This window comes from Pelmatolapia mariae, linkage group LG17 (genome assembly GCF_036321145.2).
Source record: "Pelmatolapia mariae isolate MD_Pm_ZW linkage group LG17, Pm_UMD_F_2, whole genome shotgun sequence".
Taxonomy (NCBI): domain Eukaryota; kingdom Metazoa; phylum Chordata; class Actinopteri; order Cichliformes; family Cichlidae; genus Pelmatolapia; species Pelmatolapia mariae.
The window spans coordinates 4820341-4845320 of NC_086242.1; the positions used below are offsets into that span (position 1 = coordinate 4820341).

General features: G+C 39.4%; 1 protein-coding gene across 1 annotated transcript in view; it reads left to right on the forward strand.

Moving 5' to 3' along the window:
• Window positions 1-15200, forward strand: part of LOC134647131 (copine-8) — a 105684-nt gene extending 90484 nt beyond the window's left edge. The window contains exons 17-20 of the mRNA XM_063501323.1: window positions 3988-4090; window positions 6377-6434; window positions 6547-6620; window positions 10161-15200. Coding sequence (XP_063357393.1) covers window positions 3988-4090; window positions 6377-6434; window positions 6547-6620; window positions 10161-10349 — 424 coding nt within the window. The 3' untranslated portion in view covers window positions 10350-15200. The remainder of the gene's footprint in view (window positions 1-3987; window positions 4091-6376; window positions 6435-6546; window positions 6621-10160) is intronic.
• The last annotated feature ends 9780 nt before the right edge of the window (window positions 15201-24980 follow it).

Sequence of the window (24980 nt, forward strand, 5' to 3'; positions counted from 1 at the left end):
ATTTTGCACATTTTCGATTACTGATTGATGTAGTATTTGAGCCCTTTCCAACCCACTGGACAGCAACTGATTAGCTTAGCTTAGCATAAAGCCATGACGGTTCGATCACTGGCGCTCCATTCTGCATCCCTTTGTATCCTTGGGCTACATACTGAACCCCAAGTTGCTCTGTGATGTGTGAATGTTAGAAAAAGGTGCCTGTAAGGTTACGTGAGGCATGTTGTATAAAGTGTTTTGAGTGCCCAAGTACAGCAGGAAAACTCCATAGTTAGCCCAAAAGCACTGCCTGTCACCAGGTTGTGGTGTGTGTTATCAAAGTCAAAGTAAACTTTATTGTCATCTCTGCTATATACAGTACCGAATATAGAGAGACAAGACGATGAGGCTTCAGTTCCATTCAGTGCAAAAGACAACAATAAATATAAGAAGAGAAATATATATATATACACATAAGACTAAGGTAAAAGGATCGATAACAGTTTACAATTTACAGGTTGAATGATTTAAAGTGACCATGAGCAGGATTCTTCAGAGCAGGATTGTCCATAGAGCAGCATCTGGGTTACAAAGGCGTTTGTGTGGGTGTGTGAGGTGGGGGGAGTGGGAGAGCCGGTAGTGAGTTCAAGAGTCTGATGGCTTGTGGGAAAAAGCTATCTCGCAGTCTGGAGGATCAGGCCTCGATGCTGCGATAGCGTCTGAAGATTGGAAGGAGAGAAAAAAGTCCATGTGAGGGGTGTGAGGGGTCAAGCACGATCCAGGAGGCCTTACTGATGCAGCGCTTATGGAAGTCCCGTAGCAGAGGGAGAGATGTTCCGATGATCTTGGCAGCTGCTTTAACAATCCGTTGTAGCTGGCTGAGGTCGCCGACTCTGCAATTGCCGAACCACACGGAGATGCAGCTGGTCACAGGTTATACACCCATGTGTCATATAAAATATTCAGTGATTGTTGGGAAGAAAAAAGTGTTCAGAGGAGACAAGGTGGCAAAGTTGGCAATAAAACAAAAGGTATTTATTATTGATTAAACTAAAGGAAACAGACAAACCGCCTTTACCATCAAGAGGAAGAGCAGCACACCAAAGTCTAGAAGCTGGCCACTAAGCAAAAGAGAACAAGTCAGACATGTTAAATGATTCAAAGACCGTCCTCTCCACCAAGGCGTGAGCAACCTCAAACACGCACACAGCTGTAAAGTAAACGCTCCGTGGAACTGGAAGTCCAGCAGAATCCAGCTGCGTGTCACGGGTTGTACTTGTGTTTATCTTGAGGAGATTTCTATAAATATTTCATTTAAAATATCATTTTTTATTTCTAGATAGTCATTACCTTTCATGTAAAAGTAGGCCTGCCCAGCCCACAGACCAAAAAATTATCTGTGGAAACGCAGCACAAACGTGAACCACAGTCATTTCAACTTGTGAAGAAACACATCGACTAGGACGGCCTGTATCGGTGATAGAAAAGTCTGAGAGAACTCGCTCTTCCAAACGTTTCTTTTAGCATAAAATTCTCTATTTCACTATCTTATTTTTCGCATTATTTTGCCAATCTCCAAATATTTGTATGCTCACGAGGCAGCTCCACACCCCCCGCACTCTGGTTTTGCCATATTCTGAAAAACGCCAACAATGTAGACTGATGATGAAAGGTGAAAGCATTTTTCTGCCCCTCTTCTCATTTACACCTATTACCAAACTAAAGTAAAGGGACATCTGAAGAAGACATCACACAATCACAAGGCTTCTTCTGCTGCCACAACGCAACTAGATTTTCTTCTTTGTTGGACAAACATTTTCTTTCATGCTGTATTCCTGTTCGCTGTTTGTAGATCGTAGCAGCAGTCACACTGTGAGACGATCATCTCGCAATTTTTGACAGAATTTTGTCCCCAGGCTGTTAGAAGAGTCAGCTTTTGAACCCCTTTCAGTGATTTGGAGTCATGAACAAAGATATCACGATGACTAGAAAAAGAGAGCATGTTTGTCCCATAGTGGCTTCTCTTCTTTAGATTCATGTAAAGTCAAAAACTCAGCACAAGGTCTTGAATATTCAGGCCCAACTTATCTTAAAAACCTCATAGTACCATTTCACCCAAATAGAGCGCTTCTCTCTGACTGCTGGATTGCTTGTAGGGATTTAAAAGTAGAATGGGACGCAGAGCTGTCAGGCCGTTCTTCTGTGGAACCAGCTCCCAGTTTGGATTTGGGAGACAGACACCCACTCTACTTTTAAGATTAGGCTTAAAACTTTCCTTTTTGATAAAAAGCTTATAGTTAGAGCTGGATCAGTTGACCCTAAATCCCCCCGTAATTACGCTGGAATTTTCACTTACTCTATTTTTATACACCACTCTGCATTTCCACAGCATGTTTTGTGTCTTGTGTCCCTCCCTGAGCCTGGTTCTGCTGGTTTCTTCTTGTTAATTGGAGATAAAGTATCTGAATTTTAGGAGCGGGACCACGCCTCCAAACACACTCCTTCCGGTTCTCGTCTATGTAGGTTCCCCAAGTCCTACAAGCTGTTTGTTCTCGTTTACATGCCCCACCCTCCCTCCCCTTTTCAATTCTTTCACTTCTTCACTTCTATGTAGTACATGGGGATCTGCCAGGCCCGTGAGCCACCGCCAGTCCCCAAACCGCAGCTCAATTCATGTCCAAGCCTTTCACCTTTATCTACTAAACCGCTGTCAAACCTCAAATGAGGACATGGGCCCAGCGGGTGAAAAGGGAGTTTGTTGGGGTTTTCTCTGTATTTCTTGTAGGATCTTTTCCTCACAAGATGAAGGGCTTTGAGGTGACTGTTGTTGTGATTTGGTACGATATAAATAAAATTTAACTGAATTGAATAGTAACAATAAGAAACAGCACAGCTCTGTTACCCCTGACTCAGAGCCAGGCCAGTTATTTAAACAAAGTGAAGCTGACATTCTGTTTTATAACTCAATATTTAATAGAGGCTGTTCATTTTGCTGCTTTTGTTCTGTGCCTGAAATATTCTTCTCCTCAGTTCAAATAACAAACCCAATCAAAACTGCAGCATGTATGCTTGCAGCATGCATATATATATATGTATATATATATATGTATTCTAGCTCAAAACATAAAATCTATCGCCAAGTCTTTAAACATAAATATGTTAAGCGTTTCAGAGACGTAAACAAGGCTGCATTTTTCATAAACTTCTGTCCTCCACCGAGCCAGACTGCAGATCATTAACTTTGTTTTTGCTCTAAAAGTTTTAACTCTCAGACCTGGTTCAACTGTGTGAGATAAGAACCAAACTAATCAGAACACGTTGCATAAATTCCTCCTCATAACCTCATTAAAAACTTTAAACTCTAGTTGTTATGGGGACACGTAACATCTTTCTGCAGCTGTAAGGCCTATTTATCAACTTTAGGCTTGCAGTTCTTTTAAGTCCAGTCCAGCCTCTGCATCTCTTTTTTTGCTAACACAGCCCCCATTTATCATTTCTTCTATCTCTTACTCCACTCCCCCATACAGCTTAGTAATTATCAACTTTGTCTTCCTTGGTCTCTCGCTGTCTCTGACTCGACTTGTTTTGCTATATTTCATCCCTCTATCTACAGAGTTGTGATGGTCTATAGTGAAAGTTATTAGGAGATGGAGACGTAGCTTGCTGCACAGAAAGGTGATGCTTGAAAGGAACTGAAGCAGTTGGAATAATATCAGGTCACGACTCAGACAGGAGTGAAAGGGAACACTAGAGAGGCTAAAATTCTTAATAAGACAAGGATCTGTGAAACTGACATAAAGATGTGTTTGACAGATTATGAGGTTATCCTATTATCCAGAGCATCAATACCACCCTGTTTTCACAGATCTGTTTCTGCTCTTTATTAAATAAAGCCGCTAAACTACACAGTGTGATGCATAATCTACTCAAGTAATGAGCTGTATTTGTAACAAAAACATGTAAGGAGATCAGAAATAACCACAAATTGTTTCTTTGTGTGTTTTTGTACAGATACGCAGCATCTGTGAAGGATGGCTCTCAGTACTTTGTGCTCCTCATCATCACAGACGGGGTCATCTCAGACATGGCCCAGACCAAGGAATCTATTGTCAATGTAAGGACGTGCAGAGCAGCTGTGAACACCTGAGCCTGCACCTCAGAAAGTTCACTCTTTGAAGAAATATTAGTTGCAAAAGTTTCATTATAATAATGATAAATAAAGCCAACGCCATTCAAAACCAAAGACTGGCTGAAGGAATGAGGAAATAATGAAAACATGAACGACAAACAAGGAAGGAAGCAATTCATCCCTTAATTAAACTTTATGGCTGCCATAAAGATAACTGCTGTTTCACTAACAAACTGTATATATAATACATACTCATAATCCACCATCTAGTACACCACATGATTATCAGCTCTCTTGTATAGTGCATGAATTTCTGGATCGAAAACAGCAAGTGTGCACCTATTGCTAATAACTATTGCTGTATTTGACCGTGACCATCATGCTAGCTGCCCCATTTTGCATATATTCACAACACTACGACCATCAAACATCAAAACACACCCTGATTAGCTAAAGGTGCAACAATTTAATTCTCACACTTCTAGATAGTTTGTTAGCACTGATGATGTTCCCATCCCTAAATAGATGAAAATTGCTTTGTGCTCGATGATTACTGTATCATGGAAGTTTTGACCACTGAGGGTTAGAACAGGGGGAAACCTGCTGAGTGGAAAATGCAGAAGTGGCAAAAACTGCAGATCCTCTCGAGTCCATATCCATGGAATCTCAAGTTAAAACGGCCAACTTTATAGCATTAAAAAGCATATTTATAGCCTGATACAAGAATAAGTTTTGGCCTCTGTGGATAGTTTCCTCATTTCTAGAATTCTGAGTGGGATGATTTCTTTAAAGCTCATCCACCTGGATAATTGGATTGGGAGCATGGCTGTTTTAATTGACAGGTTTCCCAACACAGGGAGCTGGCTCTGATATGTGTTTATTAGGCTTCACCTCTATTAATTTCACTCACTGAAGTAGACCTCTCTACTGTGTTTATGCCTGTTGGGGCATTTTTAACGGATTATCTGATTAATGTTATAGCTGCGTGGTTTGTGCTTCGGTTGAGAGAAATTCTAATATACTATTAGACTATTACTGAGCAATGCATGTCTGTACACTTTGTAGAGACAGCTTGCAAACCAAGATAATTCAGCACTTTTGTCCAAATATAGTAACTTCAAAAAACCATCAATAAGATCTGTGTGGTGGCTCCCAAAACACTAATTTTGAAGTTTCAAAATGTAGAGATCTAACCCAGCGGGTGACATCGCCATGGCTGCATCCTTCTTTTATACTGGGTTAGCATGTACATCAAGTCACACTGTGCTTTTCACACATCAGAGTTAGTGCACTATAGTGCACAGGTAGCAGTCACAGAGTTTTCTGTTGTTATTGGTGATATAAGTGTGTACCAAATCTTAAACATAAAAAAATACTCTGGATTGTAAACATTTACAGTCGAGACAAAACTGTGTGCAAATGAGCAGAGGTGTGAAAACTCATGTAAACTGTGCACAGTTAGGGGAATGTAATAAAAAATAGAATTTCGCATTTGATATGACGTCCATGACTGGCAGCAGTTCCTTCTGTTATAGTGTGTGTTTGCTGTGCTGCTTTTGCCAGCATGTTGTTCACCTTCGCACCATCCTCTCCATCGCTGTCAAGTCCAAGCCAGCTCCAGAGTCGCACAGAATGCAAACAAAATGAACAGTAAGCCATGTTTCTGAAACCACTGATCCATCTCAGGGCCTGTGAAAGCAACAAAGGACAGGGGGTTTGATGGTTTGACGAGAGAAATAGAAGGCTTGGGTAAAAAAAAAAGGGGGCAGATATATGCGAGATATGAGGGGGGGGTGAGCGGAGCAGAATTAGAAACCCAATGAGGACCTCTACCACAGGGAGCAAAAAAAATAAGCGAGATGTTTTGATAACATCATCTATCTTTCTACAGCCTGAGGTCATAACATTACTCACTGAACACACTCACACACCGATGGACTGCATACACACTCTGTGACACTTGAACGAATGCGCCCACGTACAACACGAGCACATGTCATTTGTTAGTTGTCAGCGAGTTGAGTGTCTCATGTCTAATATTAATTACAGTGATGGCTCAACCCACGCAGCGCTCCGGGGGTGGAAAACACACATGATCACACATATTGTATGTGTTCTGCGAGACATGAATGTGACATGATTTGTTTACTAAAGAAAAACCTCCACAGTGTCCAACACGGGTGAACACGCATGGTGTTACACTCAAGTAAAGATTTTCACAGCTTTGAATGTTTTGAAATATTAATTGTTCTTCCTCTCGCTCTCGTTTAGGCCTCCTGCCTGCCGATGTCAATTATCATTGTGGGAGTAGGGCCTGCAGAATTTGATGGTAAGTCAACAAGATCGTGAAACATGTGGGTTAAAAAAACAAAACTTGATTTGATTTGATTTTTTTGGAGGAAAAAATGCTGCCAGCTTAGTTTTGTCTTTAATCTTTACAGCCATGGTTGAATTAGACGGTGATGAAGTCAGAATCTCTTCTAGAGGAAGATACGCCGAGAGGGACATCGTTCAGGTGCGGTCTGCCTTCAGTCTCTTAAATCGTTACTCATCCTCATTACACTAACCTGTGTCACTGTCTTGGGTCTGCGTTTTCGGTCCATTCTGTGTTCTGACGGCTTTGCTGTGACAGTATATTTAAAGTGAGTATACAGACGTCTTAAGGGTATTAAATGCAGGTCATACAGGTGTCCCCTGACTGGGATTGCATGCCAAATGATTGTTTGTAAATAAAGCCTGTGAATATTAATTGGAAAGTGGAGTTGAGTCAAATTGGTGTGAGCCAGCCCCATCCTCACGGAGCAGAACTGCCCACGAGACAATTCAATTCAATTAAATTTTATTTATACTTCGCCAATCACAACAACAGTTGCCTCAAGGTGCTTTATATTGTAAGGTCGACCCTACAATAATACATAAGGAGAACAACCCAACAATCATATGAGCAAGCACTTTGGCGACAGTGGGAAGGAAAAACTCCCTTTTAACAGGAAGAAACCTCCGACAGAACCAGGCCATCTGCTGCGACCAGTTGGGGTGAGAGAAGGAAGACAGGATAAAAGACATGCAGAGACAGGCACCATTCCTGGGAATGGACCTCCAGCAGGGATCCCACACCACCTCCTGACCACCAAGACCCCCGACAGGTCCCTTGGAACCCACACCCAGACCTGGCCCAACCAACCATCTCCTAACCACCAGGAACCTTGACCTCCAGCAGGCCTTGGGAACCTACACTTAAACCCCCACACACTGACCCAGCAAAGCTAAAGTGCCTCTCTCCGTGCCCCTGGTACTCCACGCATTCCTTTATATGAAGCTGAGATTGTGTTTTAACCCAGTCCAGTATTCCAACTGAGCTCTGTCACCGAGTCGGCAAAAGTTTGTATTTATTTTTTAAGCATCAAGTTCTTGAGTTCAGATAGAGACAATACCTGTGCTACGAGGTACTTCATTTACACCTGACAAACCAGGAGCTGATGTTTTAGCAGTACACATTCCCAACAAAATTCCAGTTCCAGCCAAACTCAGGGCCTATGCATTTTTATTGGGCTTGGGAGGTATGAGCAGACAGAACCAACCATGTGGTGCAGCAGACCCCAGATGGCAATAGACACACACACACACGCACACACAAAGAGATAATGGCAGGCTCCCCAGTAACAGTGAGGAGCCAAATCACCATCCCCTCCATCTTTTACTCAGTCTCATTTCCTCATTAAAGTGAATGAACAGTGAACCTCAGCTCTAACCCCTGGCCTAATGCCCATTTTAAAAAGCCTAGGGCATTGTGGGGTCTGCAGGTAGTCATGTAAGATGGACCTGTGCAGCGCAGAAAGATCAGAATTTTCCCCTTGTGGCTTCGACATAGCCACAACAGCGGCTGCCTGTGTGCTTTAGTTCTTTATTCTTAAAAAGTCATTTAGGTTAGCAAAGGAGCCACATAGATGTGCTTTTAATGTATAAAGTCACAGTCGTACTTCGTGCAGTATTAATTCACCCATCCCTTCAATCATCCAGTTCAGCCAGGCGTTCTTTGCCTTCCCTTTTATTTGTATTCCTGTTTGTGCTGCTGCAGGGGATCACTTCACGGTTGCAGGTAATCCCAAAGCAGCTTTAATCTTAGCATCGAAGTAAAAGAAGTAGAAGAAAAGCGAACATTCACAGCAAACCACTTGTTTGATTGCAACACGGAGAAGTCACGTTTTCCTCCTCCGTGACCTTTATGCCGCCGCTGTCGTACTCTTATTTCTCGCACCCTCTCTCAGAGCCACGCTCATTAGTTAGGTTTTTTTTTTAACAAGCTCAAGCACACACATACACATACACAAGCGCTCCATGCAGAAAAAGACCTGGTGGCAGTGTAAAACTAAGTTTCTGTACGGGACCATTACACCAGCTCAGCCTGCAGGATCTCATTATCAGAAAGCTAATAACCCCAAGTGTCATGGTGAGGCTTAACTTCTGCAGCAAGTGTTTCCAGCACAAATTGTCTCCATTTGTGATCTTGTGATTGCAGGTGACAACATCTCATTAAGTAAATATAAAATGTGACTTTGTCTTCCATTGGAGGGACATTATGAGAGAGATTCACAAGATTTATTTCAGCAAAGTGAAACAACTTCAGTGATCATACGGTGACTGGTGTTTTAGGATACACGTATGTTTTCAGCACCACTATAAATTATGCAGCCTAATATTTGATCCCAGTAATCCCTGACTTTTCCTAGAGCTAACTGGTGCTTGTTATGTAGCTGCTGGCTTGTATTTTCGCCTTATCTCAAAGCTTCCAACTGCTCAATTTCTCACTCCAGCAGCCCCAAACGGTGTCAGGAGACTCTATTACCTAAAAGTCTCAGAAAAATATGAAAAATTGGATGAAAAAATGCACATTTCGTCTTTCTACATGTTCTGCTCAGCTAGGTGATGTTACAGATTCGGACCTTTCTTTACCCCAGTTGAGGCGAAACCTTTACATTTGCTGTAGCCCGATCGGCACACAGCTACACGCCAGAGTTTCAGCCGCCCGGGCGATTCTGCAGCGTCTTAATTAGGCTGCGAGATTCTTCTCGCAGGCAGCTGCTAGCCTGGTGAGCTGTACAGCTGTACTTTTACAAAAATAATCTTGCAGTTCACAAGTACATCTCCCACTTGTAACAAAAAGCAGATGAATAGTATTACTTAATTCAAATTCTTCATTTTCTTCGTTCGTTTGTGTGGCTCTTCCCACTGCTCCCCCCCTCCCCCCCACCCCACCATATTTCACCCTCCTTCTTCTGTCTCACCCCCCTTTCTCTTCCTTTCACCCAATCTCTTCTCCATCTGCGCTTTTCTTCCTTATTGCCGTCTATCCCCTCTGTGACTTCTCTCATTTTCCCCCTCTTTACAAAACCCAACTGTCTTCCCACACATTTCACCGATATCTTCACCTCTGTAAGTCCTATCAGTTGGCTGGTCCTACTTCCATAAAGTTATTTTTAAAGCAGCGTTTTCGGTAAAAGCTTTGTAGCTTTCAGCTGTTGAATTGCCTGAAATGGCAAAAGTGCAAGTTTTGTTCATCCAGACAGAACTTTCTATGACTGCTTTTCTTCAGAAAGTCTTAGAAGCGACAGACAGATGTTTGAGCTCTGGTCACATGACTAACTGGTCAGTTTCCGTGCAGAACGACATCAAATACAGTAAAACCACATGGAAATCAGATAGTAGTCATTTATTTGGTAGGGTTACATTCAATTACAACAGGACCAACAATCAATAAGGAAATAATCAGCTCTGCTTGGTTAACAATAACTGTAATATTTTTAAAGTGCTAATGGCAAAGCTTCAAAATGGGTTCACTGTTTACACTGCCTATGATGCTGACTTAGCTGGCTAGCTAGCTAAGAGTTTATGGCTATGACGCGTAGAATCATGCAAGAGGAAATGGCCTGACAAGCCTGCAGTGCCTATAAAACCTATATATGTTTGATTTCGCATTGTTCTTCAAACGAACTCCTGTCCCAACATCTGTTTCCTGCTGCTTTTTTAACATCTCTCTCCTCCTCTTACCTTTCAGTTTGTCCCGTTCAGGGACTACATCGATCGTACGGGGAACCACATCCTAAGCATGGCCCGGCTCGCCAAAGATGTCTTGGCTGAGATTCCAGACCAGTTCCTCTCCTACATGCGGACCCGTGGGATAAAGCCTTCACCGGCGCCGCCTCCATACACACCACCTGGGCAACCCATCCAAACCCAGATCTGAGGAGCAAGGCTGGAAAAGGTTTTGGAGTCAGGGGTTCGCTGAACTTGTCACGCGAAATACTTCCATTTCCTTAAAGCCGCTCTCCATGCCTTGTGGTTGTGGATCACAGTGGTCTTTCTTGTGTTCAGAAAGCTGCATGCCGGGCCAGGAGAGTGATGCTTTTGAGGGCAGGAAAAGAAAATGAGAGTCTGTTTACTTCCACTGTCAAGCATTCCTGTTATTGTCTGGATTTTTTTTTTTTTTACCTGCTTATTTTATGCTTGGAAAGATTTTGAAGAAAGTTCAGAGAGTCTCAATTCAAATTGTGGCAGAAATAAGAAAGAAATGAAGGAAAGCAGTATAAAACGGCTGATCTTACTTTTTAAAGAGAATGTCTCCAGACAAATGAAAGAGTTACTTGATCTTAAATGAGCAGTAATTTCACTTGTAAATAACTGGACATATACAACTTCTTCTTTCTTTCTCTTTCTCTCCAAATCACTCATTGTTTACAGTAAATGCTAACGAGGATTTTTACTGTTGATACTTTTATATAGTTTCAATATGAAGCTTGTAATACTCTCTTTCTTTCTTTCTCTCTCCTGGCATCCATGCCAGGTAGCAGCAGTGCAGGTCCTGGTAGCCCTTCTGTACCGTACTGTACTGTGCTGTACTGTACCGTACTGTATTCTAGTGTTTGTATTAAACTTTTGCATGAGTGTAGCCTCAGTCAACTGCATGCATATAGTGGCCCTGCACTACCTCTTTTATCCATCTGTCTGTCTGTGGGGGATGAGTGTCTGTCTGCCAGTATCTTCATTCGTCTATCTTCTTCAACCTTATCTGTCCATCTCTCTCAATCCTTTCTTTTCTACATTTGTCACTTTTAGCTGTCTTTCCATCCAGCCTTTTTTAGCTAGTTTAATTGAAAAAACAGAATTTTATGCTAATCAGAAATAAGAAGGATTTTATTTAGTTATTTATTTTTTTTATTTTTTTGTTCAAGTAATATAATGACCTTCATACAGGATTTAACTTGACTGGAAATTATTTAAAAAACCTAGACTCTCTGTTCATCCTAAAGAAATGTACGCTAAATACTCAAGGAACAGCACAGTTGGTTAGCTAACACGCATCTTTGATAAAGATTGAAAACTCCCATGTTAACGTGTAACGTTGTTATACATTTAAAGTCACAAAAAAAAGAAAAAGTATCATTAAAAACAAATTATATTTACCACCAATTAGTGACTGTTAATATGCTTACACGCCAAGGCGGTGAGTATCTCAAATAGCTTAATTGCTAGCCATTAGCATGCTAGCATTATCATTGTGAACATGCTAGCAGCCTTAATGTTAGCATTTTAAAAGAATGATGCTGTTAGCATGACTGTGAAGTCAACAAAAAATTAAAATGTGGCTAATATTAGCTACATATTAGGTTTTTACATATTTTGACCCTATTATTTTTTACTTATCAATCCCCCATCCAAGCTCAATGAAGATCCTTTTGGCTGTTTATGTAGCACTACTTGAGAGTTGAATGGAAACATGGCTACCCTGTCTCTCTGTGTCTGTCTTTCCGCTACAAACTGCCTTGGCAGCAGGATGCGCACGTGCCCAGGGGTTTTGTCTCATCGTGTTGTCACATATTCCTGCCCAATGTGTAAAACAATAGCAGCTGCTCTCAAACAAAATACTGTTTGAGCAAAAAGAGCCCAGTGGTCAAAAATGCAGAGAAAAACACATTTTCCCTATATTTTTTCTTTGCGTGGGTGTAGTGTGTTTGTACTTGAGTGCATTTTTATTACACCTTTAGCTTTGATACAGCTTTGTTTTTACGATGTGTATTTATATGTGCTAATCATATGAACGAGGATGACGCATGCAAGTTGTATTCACCGTTTCGACAAGTTTCCAATTTAAAGTCTTCTATTTTTGTCACAAGTGTGTGTGAATGCGGAGATTTGGATTGAGATATGGATGTCGATTGAAATAACCTTTTAAAACAACAGTAGATACAATATTTAAATTAAGTGGGAATGCAACATTTTAATATTCATGTGCTATCTCCATCTCCTTGTAAAAAGGAGTAACCATGAAAGCAACACTAAAAAATAAATAAATAAAAAATTGTAACTGGAATTTTTTACATACTTTGGAATACTATACATTGCACCGCAGCCTCACGGTAGTTTGAGAAATAGTCACAAATTCTTTTGATTTGTGTTTCTGGATACTAATTTTACGGTTGTTTCACGTTCCCCAACAGGACTTTTCACAATATTATTTTTGTATCCAGTGACATATATACAAAGAAAATTTTCATTTACTAATTTTAAAAGGCAAACGAGTTTGCATTAAAATACAATTGTTACTAAGTTGTCTGAACCACAGGTGCTGCAGGCGCAAAATAGTTACATAATTCGTACAGTTTATCACTCAAAAAAAACAAAAAAACAAAAACGAAACAAAAGAAAATAGTTTGTGTCTAGGAACATGAACAAACTATTTTTTGTGACAATTTTACATTTTGCTGTGAGACTGGACTGTACATTGCTGCATTTCTTATTGCATTCTCACATTTCTCTTTCTTTTTTACAGTCTTCCCCATGTATTGTCACCGTAGCAGAAACTCCATTTCGCTGAATTTATCAAATGAATGTGTGTGTACTGGTTTAGGCTTCTTGTGGCCAACTGCTCAGTTGAAAGCATAAATAAGCATAATAATTCAACATTAAGAGCTCATTGCCTAGACAGGGCACCTCTATGCTCGTTCTATGTCACCTAATCAGTCCCTGCAGAGCAAACAGAGACATAGTTAGCACCTGATCAAACCCTAGGTGGACCTCAAGGTCATCACAGCATGATACATTGCAAAATCCTGGACTAAGCTGTTGGAGCAGATAGAATTTGTTTGCTATAGCCGGTTGCTGAAAAGACAGAAAAGTTCCCTGAACTACTAGAGCAAGAAACGCTCTTTGCAAATACCAGGACTGCCTATAAATACAGCTTTTCATCAGTAGTTGAAACACTACGGTTTAAAAATCTAACCTAAAAGGAGTGATAGAGAGGCAAATGTGAATAAACCTTTTCAACAGGTCACTTATATATTTCCATTCTTTTTTCTTTCTTTTTTTTTTTGCCTTGTCTCTGGTGACAGCTGTGGACCAAGCAATTTTAAAAAAACAATATTGCTTCTTTAAACTCCACACAAACATCCACTTAGACTTAAGGTGGAACTGCGTGGTTAAAGGTCAAACACACTGTGACCTGTGAATACACTTTTGGCCATATAATTCATACTTAAAAAATACCACCAACAACAAATGTTTCATAATGGGAATAAATGATGATTTTTTATATCCAAAGTGTCAAAAGTCAACTTTATTGTGATATAATGTTTTCTAGCAAAAACACTTTTGACCATTATTCAGTGCCAAACAGGGAGATGATGAGTCAGATACTGATTTGATGATCCTAATAGAAGTTGCCCACCTGTTAGATTCCTTGCAGATATGCTACAGGCTGTACATAATATGAGTCTGGACACACATGGATGTAAACTACAACTTGAATTGTTTGCAGACTACAACAACAGCTTGGCTTTAATCCCAATTTCAGTTGGCTGCCCAGATTTAAACCCATGCTATTTGAACAACAAACTACCTCTTGTAGTCACACGTTCATCATTAAAAACTTTCCAGGTTGGAAAATACATCTGTTCCCTAATTTTAATTTCACCAAATTTCATGAAAAGACCAGCCAATATGGGTAAAATTGTCAATTATGAGCTGATTTAAATACTTGATGTTGTCACCATAATCTAAAACGTTATGAAATTCAGGTAAATGTGTCATTTAAATTCCTCATTTATAGTTAAACTTGTTTTTTTCTCTGATTTTAGGATTTTAGGCCATTTTTCTCGTTGTTTGTTTACTGATGAACAAACAACAAAACCCAACAAAAAGTTGCTGGACCTGGTTTAGTGAAATTCAGGATAGAAACTTTCAACTTTTTAAAATCAAACCAGGTTTGAAACGCAGACATTTGAATGTAGAATTGAATTTGAAGCTCTGGAAATTGGAAAACTTGAAATTTTCTTGCTAGACTTTGAAAAAACAGAAAACTACAAATTCAAGCCATTCAAATTCCAATATTTCAAATTAAGCACTACTTTTACTTTTCATTTTCTTACTTTGGAATAATATGTAAGTAAGGATCATATTTTCGGACCTTTCTCAGCTTCCATACAGTTTTTGTTTTGCCACGGCTCACTAACTTTGACAAGCCTCGTGAAGCCACAAGTGTGTATATGTGTGAACGCATTTGATGTATACTGCGCGAACGTGAGCGTGCGTTTGTGTGTGTGCGCGCGTGTGCCTGTGAGGCGCCTTTTCTAAGCGTGTTTTATTAGATCATGTGAGGTGTTAACACACGTAAGATCTTTGTTTACTAAAGATATCCAAATAATGTATCGTATGCTCGTCATATCTTCTTAATAATGTGCACTATGTTTGCATGTACAGTTTTACAAAGGATGCACCAGTTCCTTTTGTTGAAAACTGAGTGTTTTGAAATATACGAATCTATATGAAAATTAACTGTACAAAATGGCCTTAAATCTTTGACTGATCTTTTTGGAATTGTGCGATGCCTTCTTCTGGAAAATGAACTGTTCAAAGGAACTGATCGTTATCTACTTTGTGTCAGTGTTTCTATTGCTTTCTAGTGTGTTTTCTTTGCACAAGCTCAATAATGGAAAAAAAATTCTTGTACTTTTTTGAGACCGTGATTAATCAGAGAAAGCATGGTTGAAGTACTGACTGTCTGATAATACATATAACAGATGACTATTTCTGTATTGAACTATTGATTTTTAAATAAATATTCATATTAAACGACATTTTGTGAGTTGTTTTTTCCCCTCTGAGCCAGTCAAAGGTTAAAAGTTCATTTTTTTCTCCTTTTACCCCACAATTATGGAAAAGAAAGCATACCTTCTCTCTGTTCAGAGGTTTTATATATCAAAGCATAATTTAAAAAATAACGTAGTCTTCGACAGCTCTTAAATTCAGGTAAATACACCCTCACGTTAACAACAACACCCCATATAGCACCGTTCATTTAGTAAAAGATATACTGAAATGCAGAAGTAGTGGGTGAAAAACTAAGAAATTCAGCCAGATGCTAGCAATCCCAATCAAATGCAGGTGATTAGCTGATCGTCAGCAAGTGTGACCACCTCTGTACAAGTAGAATCAGAATCACCTTTATTTTCATTGCACAGTGTGGTGAAAACTGCAGCTCAATGAAATTTGCTTGTGCTTCACTGAGAGCACCCACATTCAAACATACATACCTATTTACACAAAAGTTTAAATAGTTGGATTAAATTAAATAAATAAATAAAATAATAATTAGCACACTGCAGTTGTTCTGGTCAAGGAGAGGTGCAGTCTGTTCAGGTCTGTAATAGCTGCAGTACTGTGCAAAAGTTTTAGGCAGTTGAGGAAAAAATGCTGTGAACAAAGAATGCTTTCAAAAATGGAAGTGTTAATCATTTATTTTCATCAATCAACAAAATGCAGTGAATGAACAAAAGTGAAATCGAAATCAAATCAATATTTGGTGTGACCACCCTTTGCCTTCTTCTAGGTACACTTGCACACAGTTTTTGAAGGAAGTCGGCTGGTAGGTTGTTCTAAACATCTTGGAGAACTAACCACAGATCTTATGTGGATGTAGGCTTCCTCACATCCTTCTGTCTCTTCATGTAATCCCAGACACACTCGATGATGTTGAGATCAGAGCTCTGTGGGAGCCATACCATCACTTCCAGTACTTCTTGTTCTTCTTTACGCTGAAGATAGTTCTTAATGACTTTGGCTGTGTGTTTGGGGTCAGTGTCCTGCTGCAGAATACATTTGGTACTTTATATCTCAGGCCTCGGTTACCATGTTAATGTTAATGCTCAACACGTTCTCACTCACATAGTATGCTATGTGACAAATCGTCGGTATGTTACGCTTTCAGCCACCCAACACATTTTTATGTTACGCGTTTGGAAAAAGGAGGAAACAAGAGAACCGTTTTTCACTCAATCTGCACATGTACATTTATTTTACTTTAATTGCTTTGGAAAAGACAATCTAACACTATTAGGGTTGTGGTTAAGGTTAGGGTTAGGATTAAGGTTAGGTTTAGGGCTAGAATACATGGCTGGAACGTGTGTTACCGGCGGGAGCATCAATCTATCGGAAGGTTACCTTTTGCGTTCCTGAGGGATGCCTCGGGACGTGACAAATCGTCTGTATGTTACACTAATGTTAGAAATCTTAGGTCAGCTGATTCTGATTGTTCCTAGAAGCAGACTAGAACACAGAAGAGACCGGGCCTTTGCGATTGCTGCGCCTAAAGTTTGAAACAGTCTGCCTCTTCAAATTAGGATCTCTCCAACACTTGACATATTTAAATAGATTTGTTATGTTGCATCTGACTAACCACAACACTTCTGAAACAGTGTCCTTTGAACAGATTAGACCAAAGTGGAGATGTTTTGCCATATTGCACAGCACCGTGTTTGGTGAAAGCCAAACACAGCATGTCTGCACAAATGTCTCACACCAACTGTCAATCACGGTGGTGGAGGGGTAATGATTGGGGCTTGTTCTGCGGCCAAAGAACCTGGGCACTTTGCAGGCATTTACTCCTTACTATATTAGCATATTCTAGTCAAATCTGCTCTATCTGTGCAACACCTAAAGCAAGGGTGGGGAAACTCCAGGTCTCAAGGGCCGGTGTCCTGCAGGTTTTAGATGTGTCCTTGATCCAACACAGCTGATCTAAATGGCTAAATTACCTCCTCAACATGTCTTGGAATTTCACTAGAGGCCTGGTAATGAACTAATCATTTGATTCAGGTGTGTTGACCCAGGGTGATATCTAAAACCTGCAGGACATCAGCCCTTGAGGCCTGGAGGTCCCCACCCCTGACCTAAAGCTTTCCTGAATTTGGCTCATGCAACAGGACAATGATCCTGAGTACAACAGCAAATCTACAACAGAATGGATGAAAAAGAAAAGAATCAAGGTGGCGTCAAAATCCAAAAGTTGTGGTAGGACCTTAAGAGCCCACAAACATTTCATGAACTAAAGTAACGCTGTGAAAAAGAGTGGGCCAAAGTTCCTCCACAGTTATGTGAGACACTGATAAAGTCATATAGAAAACCATTACTCCAAGTTATTGTTTTTAAATGTCTCATATGTTGTTCATGTATTTACCTAACTCTAAGACCTACTAGGGCCCAGATGATTTTTCAATTCAATTCAATTCAATTTCAATTCAAATTCTTTATTGTCTCACAAGGGGAAATTAGTTTAGCTTTTGTTATGATGTGTATGTATACTTGTATAATTTTTCACATGACTGTATGTTTGGATTTCTGCTCCGTGTTTTTCCCTGTTGTCGTTTTTCAAGCCCTGGCCTATTAGGACTAATATCAGGTTTGCTCCATCTGACAGGATAATTACAGTACAAGAAAGTCTACCCACACCACAAACACACAAACCACACAGACACATGGCCACTAATCTTGAACTAGGCACCGCTGCAGAACATGAAGAACTTTTGTGTTATTTTGAAAGTTGCCATTACTGAGTCATCTTTCTGATTGGTGGCAGTTATTTCTTGTAAAATGAAAAAATGTTTCTCAGTTTGTATTTTCACCTGGCAATCAGCAAAATCATCAATGCCCTGACACACAGAAGTACACAACCGTGCGGTGTGTATCTGCTGGGGGTTAATGTTGTTCTTCAGCAGCACCCAGTAACTCTGCAAGCACTCTGACAGATGCTGAGATCCCTGATTTCCAGCAGCTTGTTTTTGTTTGCGTTTTCGGATATTGTCAGCTTCAGAGAGCAGAGGGGTTATGCAGTTATGCTGAGAAGTGATTGTCTCTCAGCTGTTTACAGCCGGAGGAGTGATTCTCCTCCTACTGTTAACAGAGATGTTACTTAACCTTGGAGAAACAGTGTGAAATTTTTGGGAAAAGTGGCACTGAAGAAGAATGCAGTGTTCCACCACCTTCACTGCGAAATAAATATGACTGCTGGTTTCATACGTGTGTGTACTGCCTGGCTTTCCTTCTAGCTGACACCATCAAAACTGTAACTCTCCAGTAATTTTCATGGTCGAGGTGCTCATCACCTTGCATGCAACAAGCAGCGTAATACAAATGTATTTGTGCCATGTGTATTTTTAAAAAACAAATCTTGCAGTCCTTTTAAATTGACCTTTCAAAGGCTTTTGGCACACATGTCATACAATATTAAAATACTTGCCCACGCAGACTGTCTGAATAAACAGTTTGAAATGGTTTGAAAATGGTCCAGCAGAGCTCAGTATGTAAAGACAGAAATTATTACTTCTAGCTCTACGAGTGCAACCAAGGGTGTGCCTCAGGGTTCAATCTTAGGACCACTACTGTTTTTCATTCTATTATTATTTATCAACAATCAGAACACCATCAATACAGAACATTTGGTGATGTGGCTACACTAAACCTGGCTTTTACACCCAAATTTCAGCTCAGTTAAGAATATCTAAAAATGGACTAAACTCATGAATAAAATGAGATATGAATTGTTTTTCTTTTTCCTTTTTTGCACCCATTACACTGATTAAAGTCTTAGGGCTCACACATCTGCCATTGTAACCCTTTTAATGTTCACTAGTTAACACTCTGAGAGCACAAAGAGTATTTCAGAGTACCGAATTGTACTTTTTTACTAGCTTTACTACAGTGAAACCCAAGGTTTCCACACCGTTTCCAACCTTTATGCTGATAGCTAGCTAATGGCTCAGTCACACTAGAATAAAAATAGGATGAATGGATGCGCAGTGAGCAGGGAAGGTTTTCATCTGGTTTTTAAACAGAGCTGAGGTTCGTGGCACAACGTCACCTACTTCCAAGGTGCACAGAGAAAAACATAAAGTCTTGAGAGTTTGAAGCGCTTTAGGCTTAAGCTATAAATTATTGGTCAAATACACTGGTCAAAGAAGAGCAATAAAGTATTGCTGGAGCTTCAGCGTCTAACTTATAAATGCAGACACATTGCAAACTAGATTGTCTTTGCAATAGGGGACTTGACTCAACTGGTTCCCAATTGGAAATCAATTGGTTAGATTCCTCTATAAAAGTTAACTGTCAATGACTTTATGAATTCCTGTTTCAAATTCATAAATTTATAGCTAATGTGAACTTCTGTTTAATGTGAATTTCTTGTACATAAATGGTGACAGGTTTGCAACACACAGTAATAGATTTGCAATGCTTACCAATTAATAGCAGTTCAATATAGTATTACCACAAATAAACTGCACCTAATTGTCAGCTTGATCTCATTTCTTTGCTAACAACAAAGTAAAGCAACCACTTTGAAGACAGGGGTTTATTCACATAGTTTCAGTCATTTCGGTTGTGCTGCAGTCTCCAGTCATTTCTCTGTGTCTGTAGCATAGCAACTACTTGTACCTTGCAAGATGCACAAATTCTGCAACTTTTTTTGCAACACAATATTGTTTGTTTGCATTTATATTGACTATAAATACACTACATGACTACTTTGCATTCATAAATCTCTAAAGCGGTATCTGTTGGTAGCTGGTTGCACAGACAATAATAAAATTTAATTTAGCTTTATTTACATAGCGCCAAATCACAACAACAGTCGCCTCAAGGTGCTTTATATTGTAAGGTAAAGACCCTACAATAATACTGATTGGCTAAAAACAAATTCGCTTCAAAGCATCAAGAGAGTTTAGCATTGTTTGACCCTTTTGCAAAAAACTTCTCTGTTTATCATGTCTTGAAGCAAAATCCACTGATGCTGACCTGAATTTAAGGTCAGCATCCAGCTTTGCTCACTGTCTTTCCATCCAACAACTATGTAATCGCTGCATTCGCTTTGCATTCACGTGGACGTACATGTGAGCTACTGTTTGCATGGCAACTTTGCTGTTCCTGTCCCTGATTAACATTATTCGTTCACTTAAACCTCCATTAACTTTGCATTTGTGCTGGGAGGATTATCAGGCATATAACAGTCTGTATATTGGCAGGCTGTCACCTTCTGGTCTGCCGCTTTGGTAAACAGCATGTTCTATCAGATAAAACAATCACAGTAGATTCATTACCAATTATCTTCTTGACAAGCAGCACAGAGGGTGTTAACACTGAAATTATAAAGTAATAATCAGTACAGATCAGCAGACAATATTGTGTCATATGGACACATAGCATACATCAGTGTTCATCATTTTAAGCAAAAATAAATTTAAAAAAATTTAAAAGTGAGACCAAGTATAAAAATTAATTATCATGGATAAAATAAAAGTTCATAGCTGACAGACGATATCTCACTGTGTGCTGTCATATTAACTGCTCTCCCTCCCTCCTGGGATTGTTAAAAGGCATTCTGGGACTTGTGAGAAATAACTGAGCGGGACATAGAACAAAAAAGTGAATACCTGTAGGTACAACAGAGATAGATGACCCTTGCACACATCACTGACATTTTAAAATGGCTTGTCTTGGGCAAATTAAAGTAAGACATCCACTGTAAATATGTCAGCGTTATGCTGATAATAAAGCTGGCTGATGGTGACAGATATAATCAAGCATGCACACGGCGTCTCTGCTATCCACAGACGCCCCACTCAATCATCATCAACCCTCTTGTGTATATGAGATAGATGTCAGGTGTAGGCCCATCTATGCCCTAGCCATAAATGCACTCGTAAATTTAGAAAGCGGACAAAATTAGCTGATGGATTCTCCTTATTACAGACCGTATTTGCATATATTTGCAAAACAAATTCACTCAGTTGGCTTCACATTTGGCCTGTGGAAAAATCAGGCCTGAAATTGTGGGTTGGCTGCATGAAGTGAAGTCAAATTATATAGCGCAGATGAAGTTTCAATATTTATGTGCGAAAGAGGAAATGAAAGGGAAAAAATCTGTGTTTTTGATTTAACAGGTTAAAATCTGATGGACAGTCAGATTGATGGAAAGAATTCGAAGAAATGATGTCTGTTTAAATGCTACTGTTGCGCCCACAGTCTGGCCAAATTAAAAGATAAACATTTTTTCAGTATATTTTTCATCGTGTTACTTATTCATCAAGAGATTATGCCTTGAATGAACTTCAAAATACAGCTAATTAGTACGGTGGCCCTGAGAGGCCAAACGGACTGCAGCTTAAGAAAACACCAGAAAAACGCTGCAAAAGCACACAAAACACAACGGAAATAGGAAAAAACAGATTTCCAAAAGCACAAGGGAAGTGTTTCTGGGGAGACAATAACCCGACGGACCAGTTGCAGGAACCAAAATATGCTACGAATTGCGCTGGGAGACACTTAAAAGAAGTGGAGGATCTATTGGTTTTATGAGGAAAGAAAAGATGAGAGGTAAGTGTGTTAGCCTAACTATTAGCCTAAAAACCCGTCATCAGTATTATATAAATCATGATAAAACACGCCTACCATGTTTTGGTTCCTGCAACTGGTCCGTCGGGTGCTTTTGGAAATCTGTTTTTTCCTATTTCCGTTGTGTTTTGTGTGCTTTTCCAGCGTTTTTCTTATTGCTGGTGTTTTCTTAAGTTGTAGTCCGTTTGGCCTCTCATGGCCACCATAAATTAGTGTATTAATTGATTACATTTTGGGATTGAGATGATTTTTAACTCTTCTGGAACAAAGTACAACAGATGACTCCAGCTTATTTTCATCTAGTCGCAAACCATCAATCCAACAAATTCTTCCCCTTATCCAGTTTTATATTAATCCATTACTGAAGTTTTGCATTAAATGCCTCAACAGCAGTACTTGTACCTGAATATTTTCAAAGGAATGTTTTGGATTTTTGGTTTGTTTTTTTTATTAGTTTGATTTTTCATTCAAGTTTAAAAAAGACCTAACTCAAGGGATGAATCAGTTTTGTGTCTACATAAATAAAAATAGCAAAAATGATCAAAAACGCATAATTTGTTCCTAGTTCTTGAGTTGAATCGGCAGGTTTTATGGAGTCATGAATCCTAATTTGAGTTTTTTTATTCAAATCGTTTTTAGTATGTATGGAGACGGTCAGGAGAGCAATACATTACTAAGTGTCTACAACCCCCTCTAAACACTTTTTCACACTGTTACTATTACTCGAATCTACTCGGTTTTTAGGGTTTTCTTTTACACCTGTACCCAGGTACTTTTGTTTTGTTCCTGGTGGACCAGGGTTCCAAGCGAGCTGATTCGAGCTGAAAATGTGATGTCAGCAGGCTGCACGGCACTGATTTGTCAAAGAGTGAGTCACTGAATGACTCGTCTTGATGCGTTCTCAATCATCCAGGAAAGTAAATCTCCAAAAAGTTGATTCTGTTCATCTGGACGTAGCATTTTGTGGGAGAATGACTCATGGGAGCGACTCCTTCATGAAACATGAATTTGTATTTTTGTTTCTTGTGTTGGTGTTATCAGTTAGGATTTAGTTGAGTGTTATTCTAGTTTAGTTTCTATGTCCCCTTGTGTGAGTCTGTTCTTGTCTTCTGTGTCAGTGTGACTTGATTTCTTGTCTGTGTGTTTCATGTTGTCAAGCCTGTGTTGTCATGTCTACGTCTCTCCATGTTTCCGGTTTCATTTTGAAAGTCTTGTGTTTCTTTGTTCAGTGTTTAGTTTTACTCTTCCCCTGTGACGTTGTTATGTTCATCTGTGTCAGCTGTTTCCCCATGTGTTTCCACTTCCCCTGATCAACTCCTGTGTGTATTTAGTCTCTGTTTCATTCAGTCAGGTCGTCTGTGTATTTTCCCTCCACATCAAATTCAAATTCAAATTTTATTTGTCACATACACAGTCATACACAGTACGATATGCAGTGAAATGCTTACACAACTGCTCGTGACCTAAAGAAAAAAGAAAAGGCTATGAATAAGATAGGAAATAAATATGAAAATTAAAAAGGGTAAATTTAACTAGGAAGGAATAAAATAAAATATAAAAATTAAAGTTAAAAATGAAATAACTGTACAACACAAATTAGAATGAAGGGTAAATTTAACTGGGAAAGAATAAGATAAAATATATATAAATTAAAGTTGAAAATAAAATAACTGTACAACAAAATACACAGTATAGAAATATATAAGAATGTATGAAGAAATATAAATATATATATACACAATAACAGCAGCTGTACAAGTATTAAATGGAAATGAAGAAATATAATGTCCAGTGTTGTGCAATCCACACATCATGTCCTAGTAGTCGCCATAGTCGCTATAGTTGTTTCATAGTTTTTCATAGTTACCTCAGTCTTGTCACAGATTTCTTAGTTTTTTAGTTTTCCCAGTTAGTTTTCAGTTAGCTCTTGCCCCTGTTTGCCTTTGCCTTGTTTTTGTCTCCTTCAGTGTCTGCATTTGGGTCCGTTTCCTTAAACACAAAGGCTGCTGAGCTGTGACAAAAAATGACCAAAACCAAGTCAAGTTGAGTTGAGCCGAGTAGGTGCTAGTGAAAAGAGGCAAAAAAACAAAACACGGTGGAGGCTATCCAATCCAATCCAATTTTATTTATAAAGCACTTTAAAATACCCAGCACAGAACCAAAGTGCTGTACAGAAAATAAGTTAAAAACAATAGAATAACAGAAAACAGCAAAAATAAATAAATAAAACACATAATACATAAAAAATAAAAACAGCCCTATATTAAAAAACAACATAGAACAGCAACTAAAATAAAACTAAAAATAAAACCAACATCTCACGTGGTGTCAAAGGCCAGGGTAAAGAGTGATTTATAAACATGTAGGGAAGAAGCCTGTCTAATCTCTGAAGGGCGATCGTTCCACAGTTTTGGAGCTGCTACAGCAACAGCACGATCTCTACGTTTATGCTCAGTCCTGGGTACAGTGAGGAGCAGCTGATCAGCTGACCTGAGAGAGCGGGTAGGCGTATAAGGCTGTCGCAGCTCAGAGAGATAAGATGGGGCTAGGCCATGGAGGGCTTTAAAAGCAAGTAAAAGAATTTAAAAATGAATCCTAAAAGGAATGGAGAGCCAGTGAAGTGAAGCTAAAATAGGGGAAATGTGCTCAAACTTCCGAGTGCCAGCAAGACGAGCTGTGGCATTTTGCACCCTGTGTAGATGAGTGATGTATGATGCACTGACCCCTATATAAGTCATGTCGTGGTTGTGGTGTTGGGATCTTGTTGACCACAGCTTCAATAACATAACATTCGTGGCAGTGGAACAATCAGGCTTGTTTGTCGTTTCTGGTCTCTAGAACAAACCAAGATGGCAGATCTTCTTTTGACCAAATTTACCTTAACCCAACAGCACACCCTTTGAATGAATTAGAGAGACTACAAGGCAGACTTTTTTTTTTTAAATGCACTTTTGGAAGAATGGTCAGAAAGTCCCATAAACACACTCCTAAACCTCATGGAGAACCTTGAACCTGTTGAACCTCCCTGAGCTTCAACAGCTTCCTAAGCTATTGTTTTCTGACAAAACCATTTTCCACATTACGATTTGATTGATTCCAAATCAGGTGAATATTTCTGAGTAGTACAAATCATTTGTATCTATTTTCCTGCACATCGCCT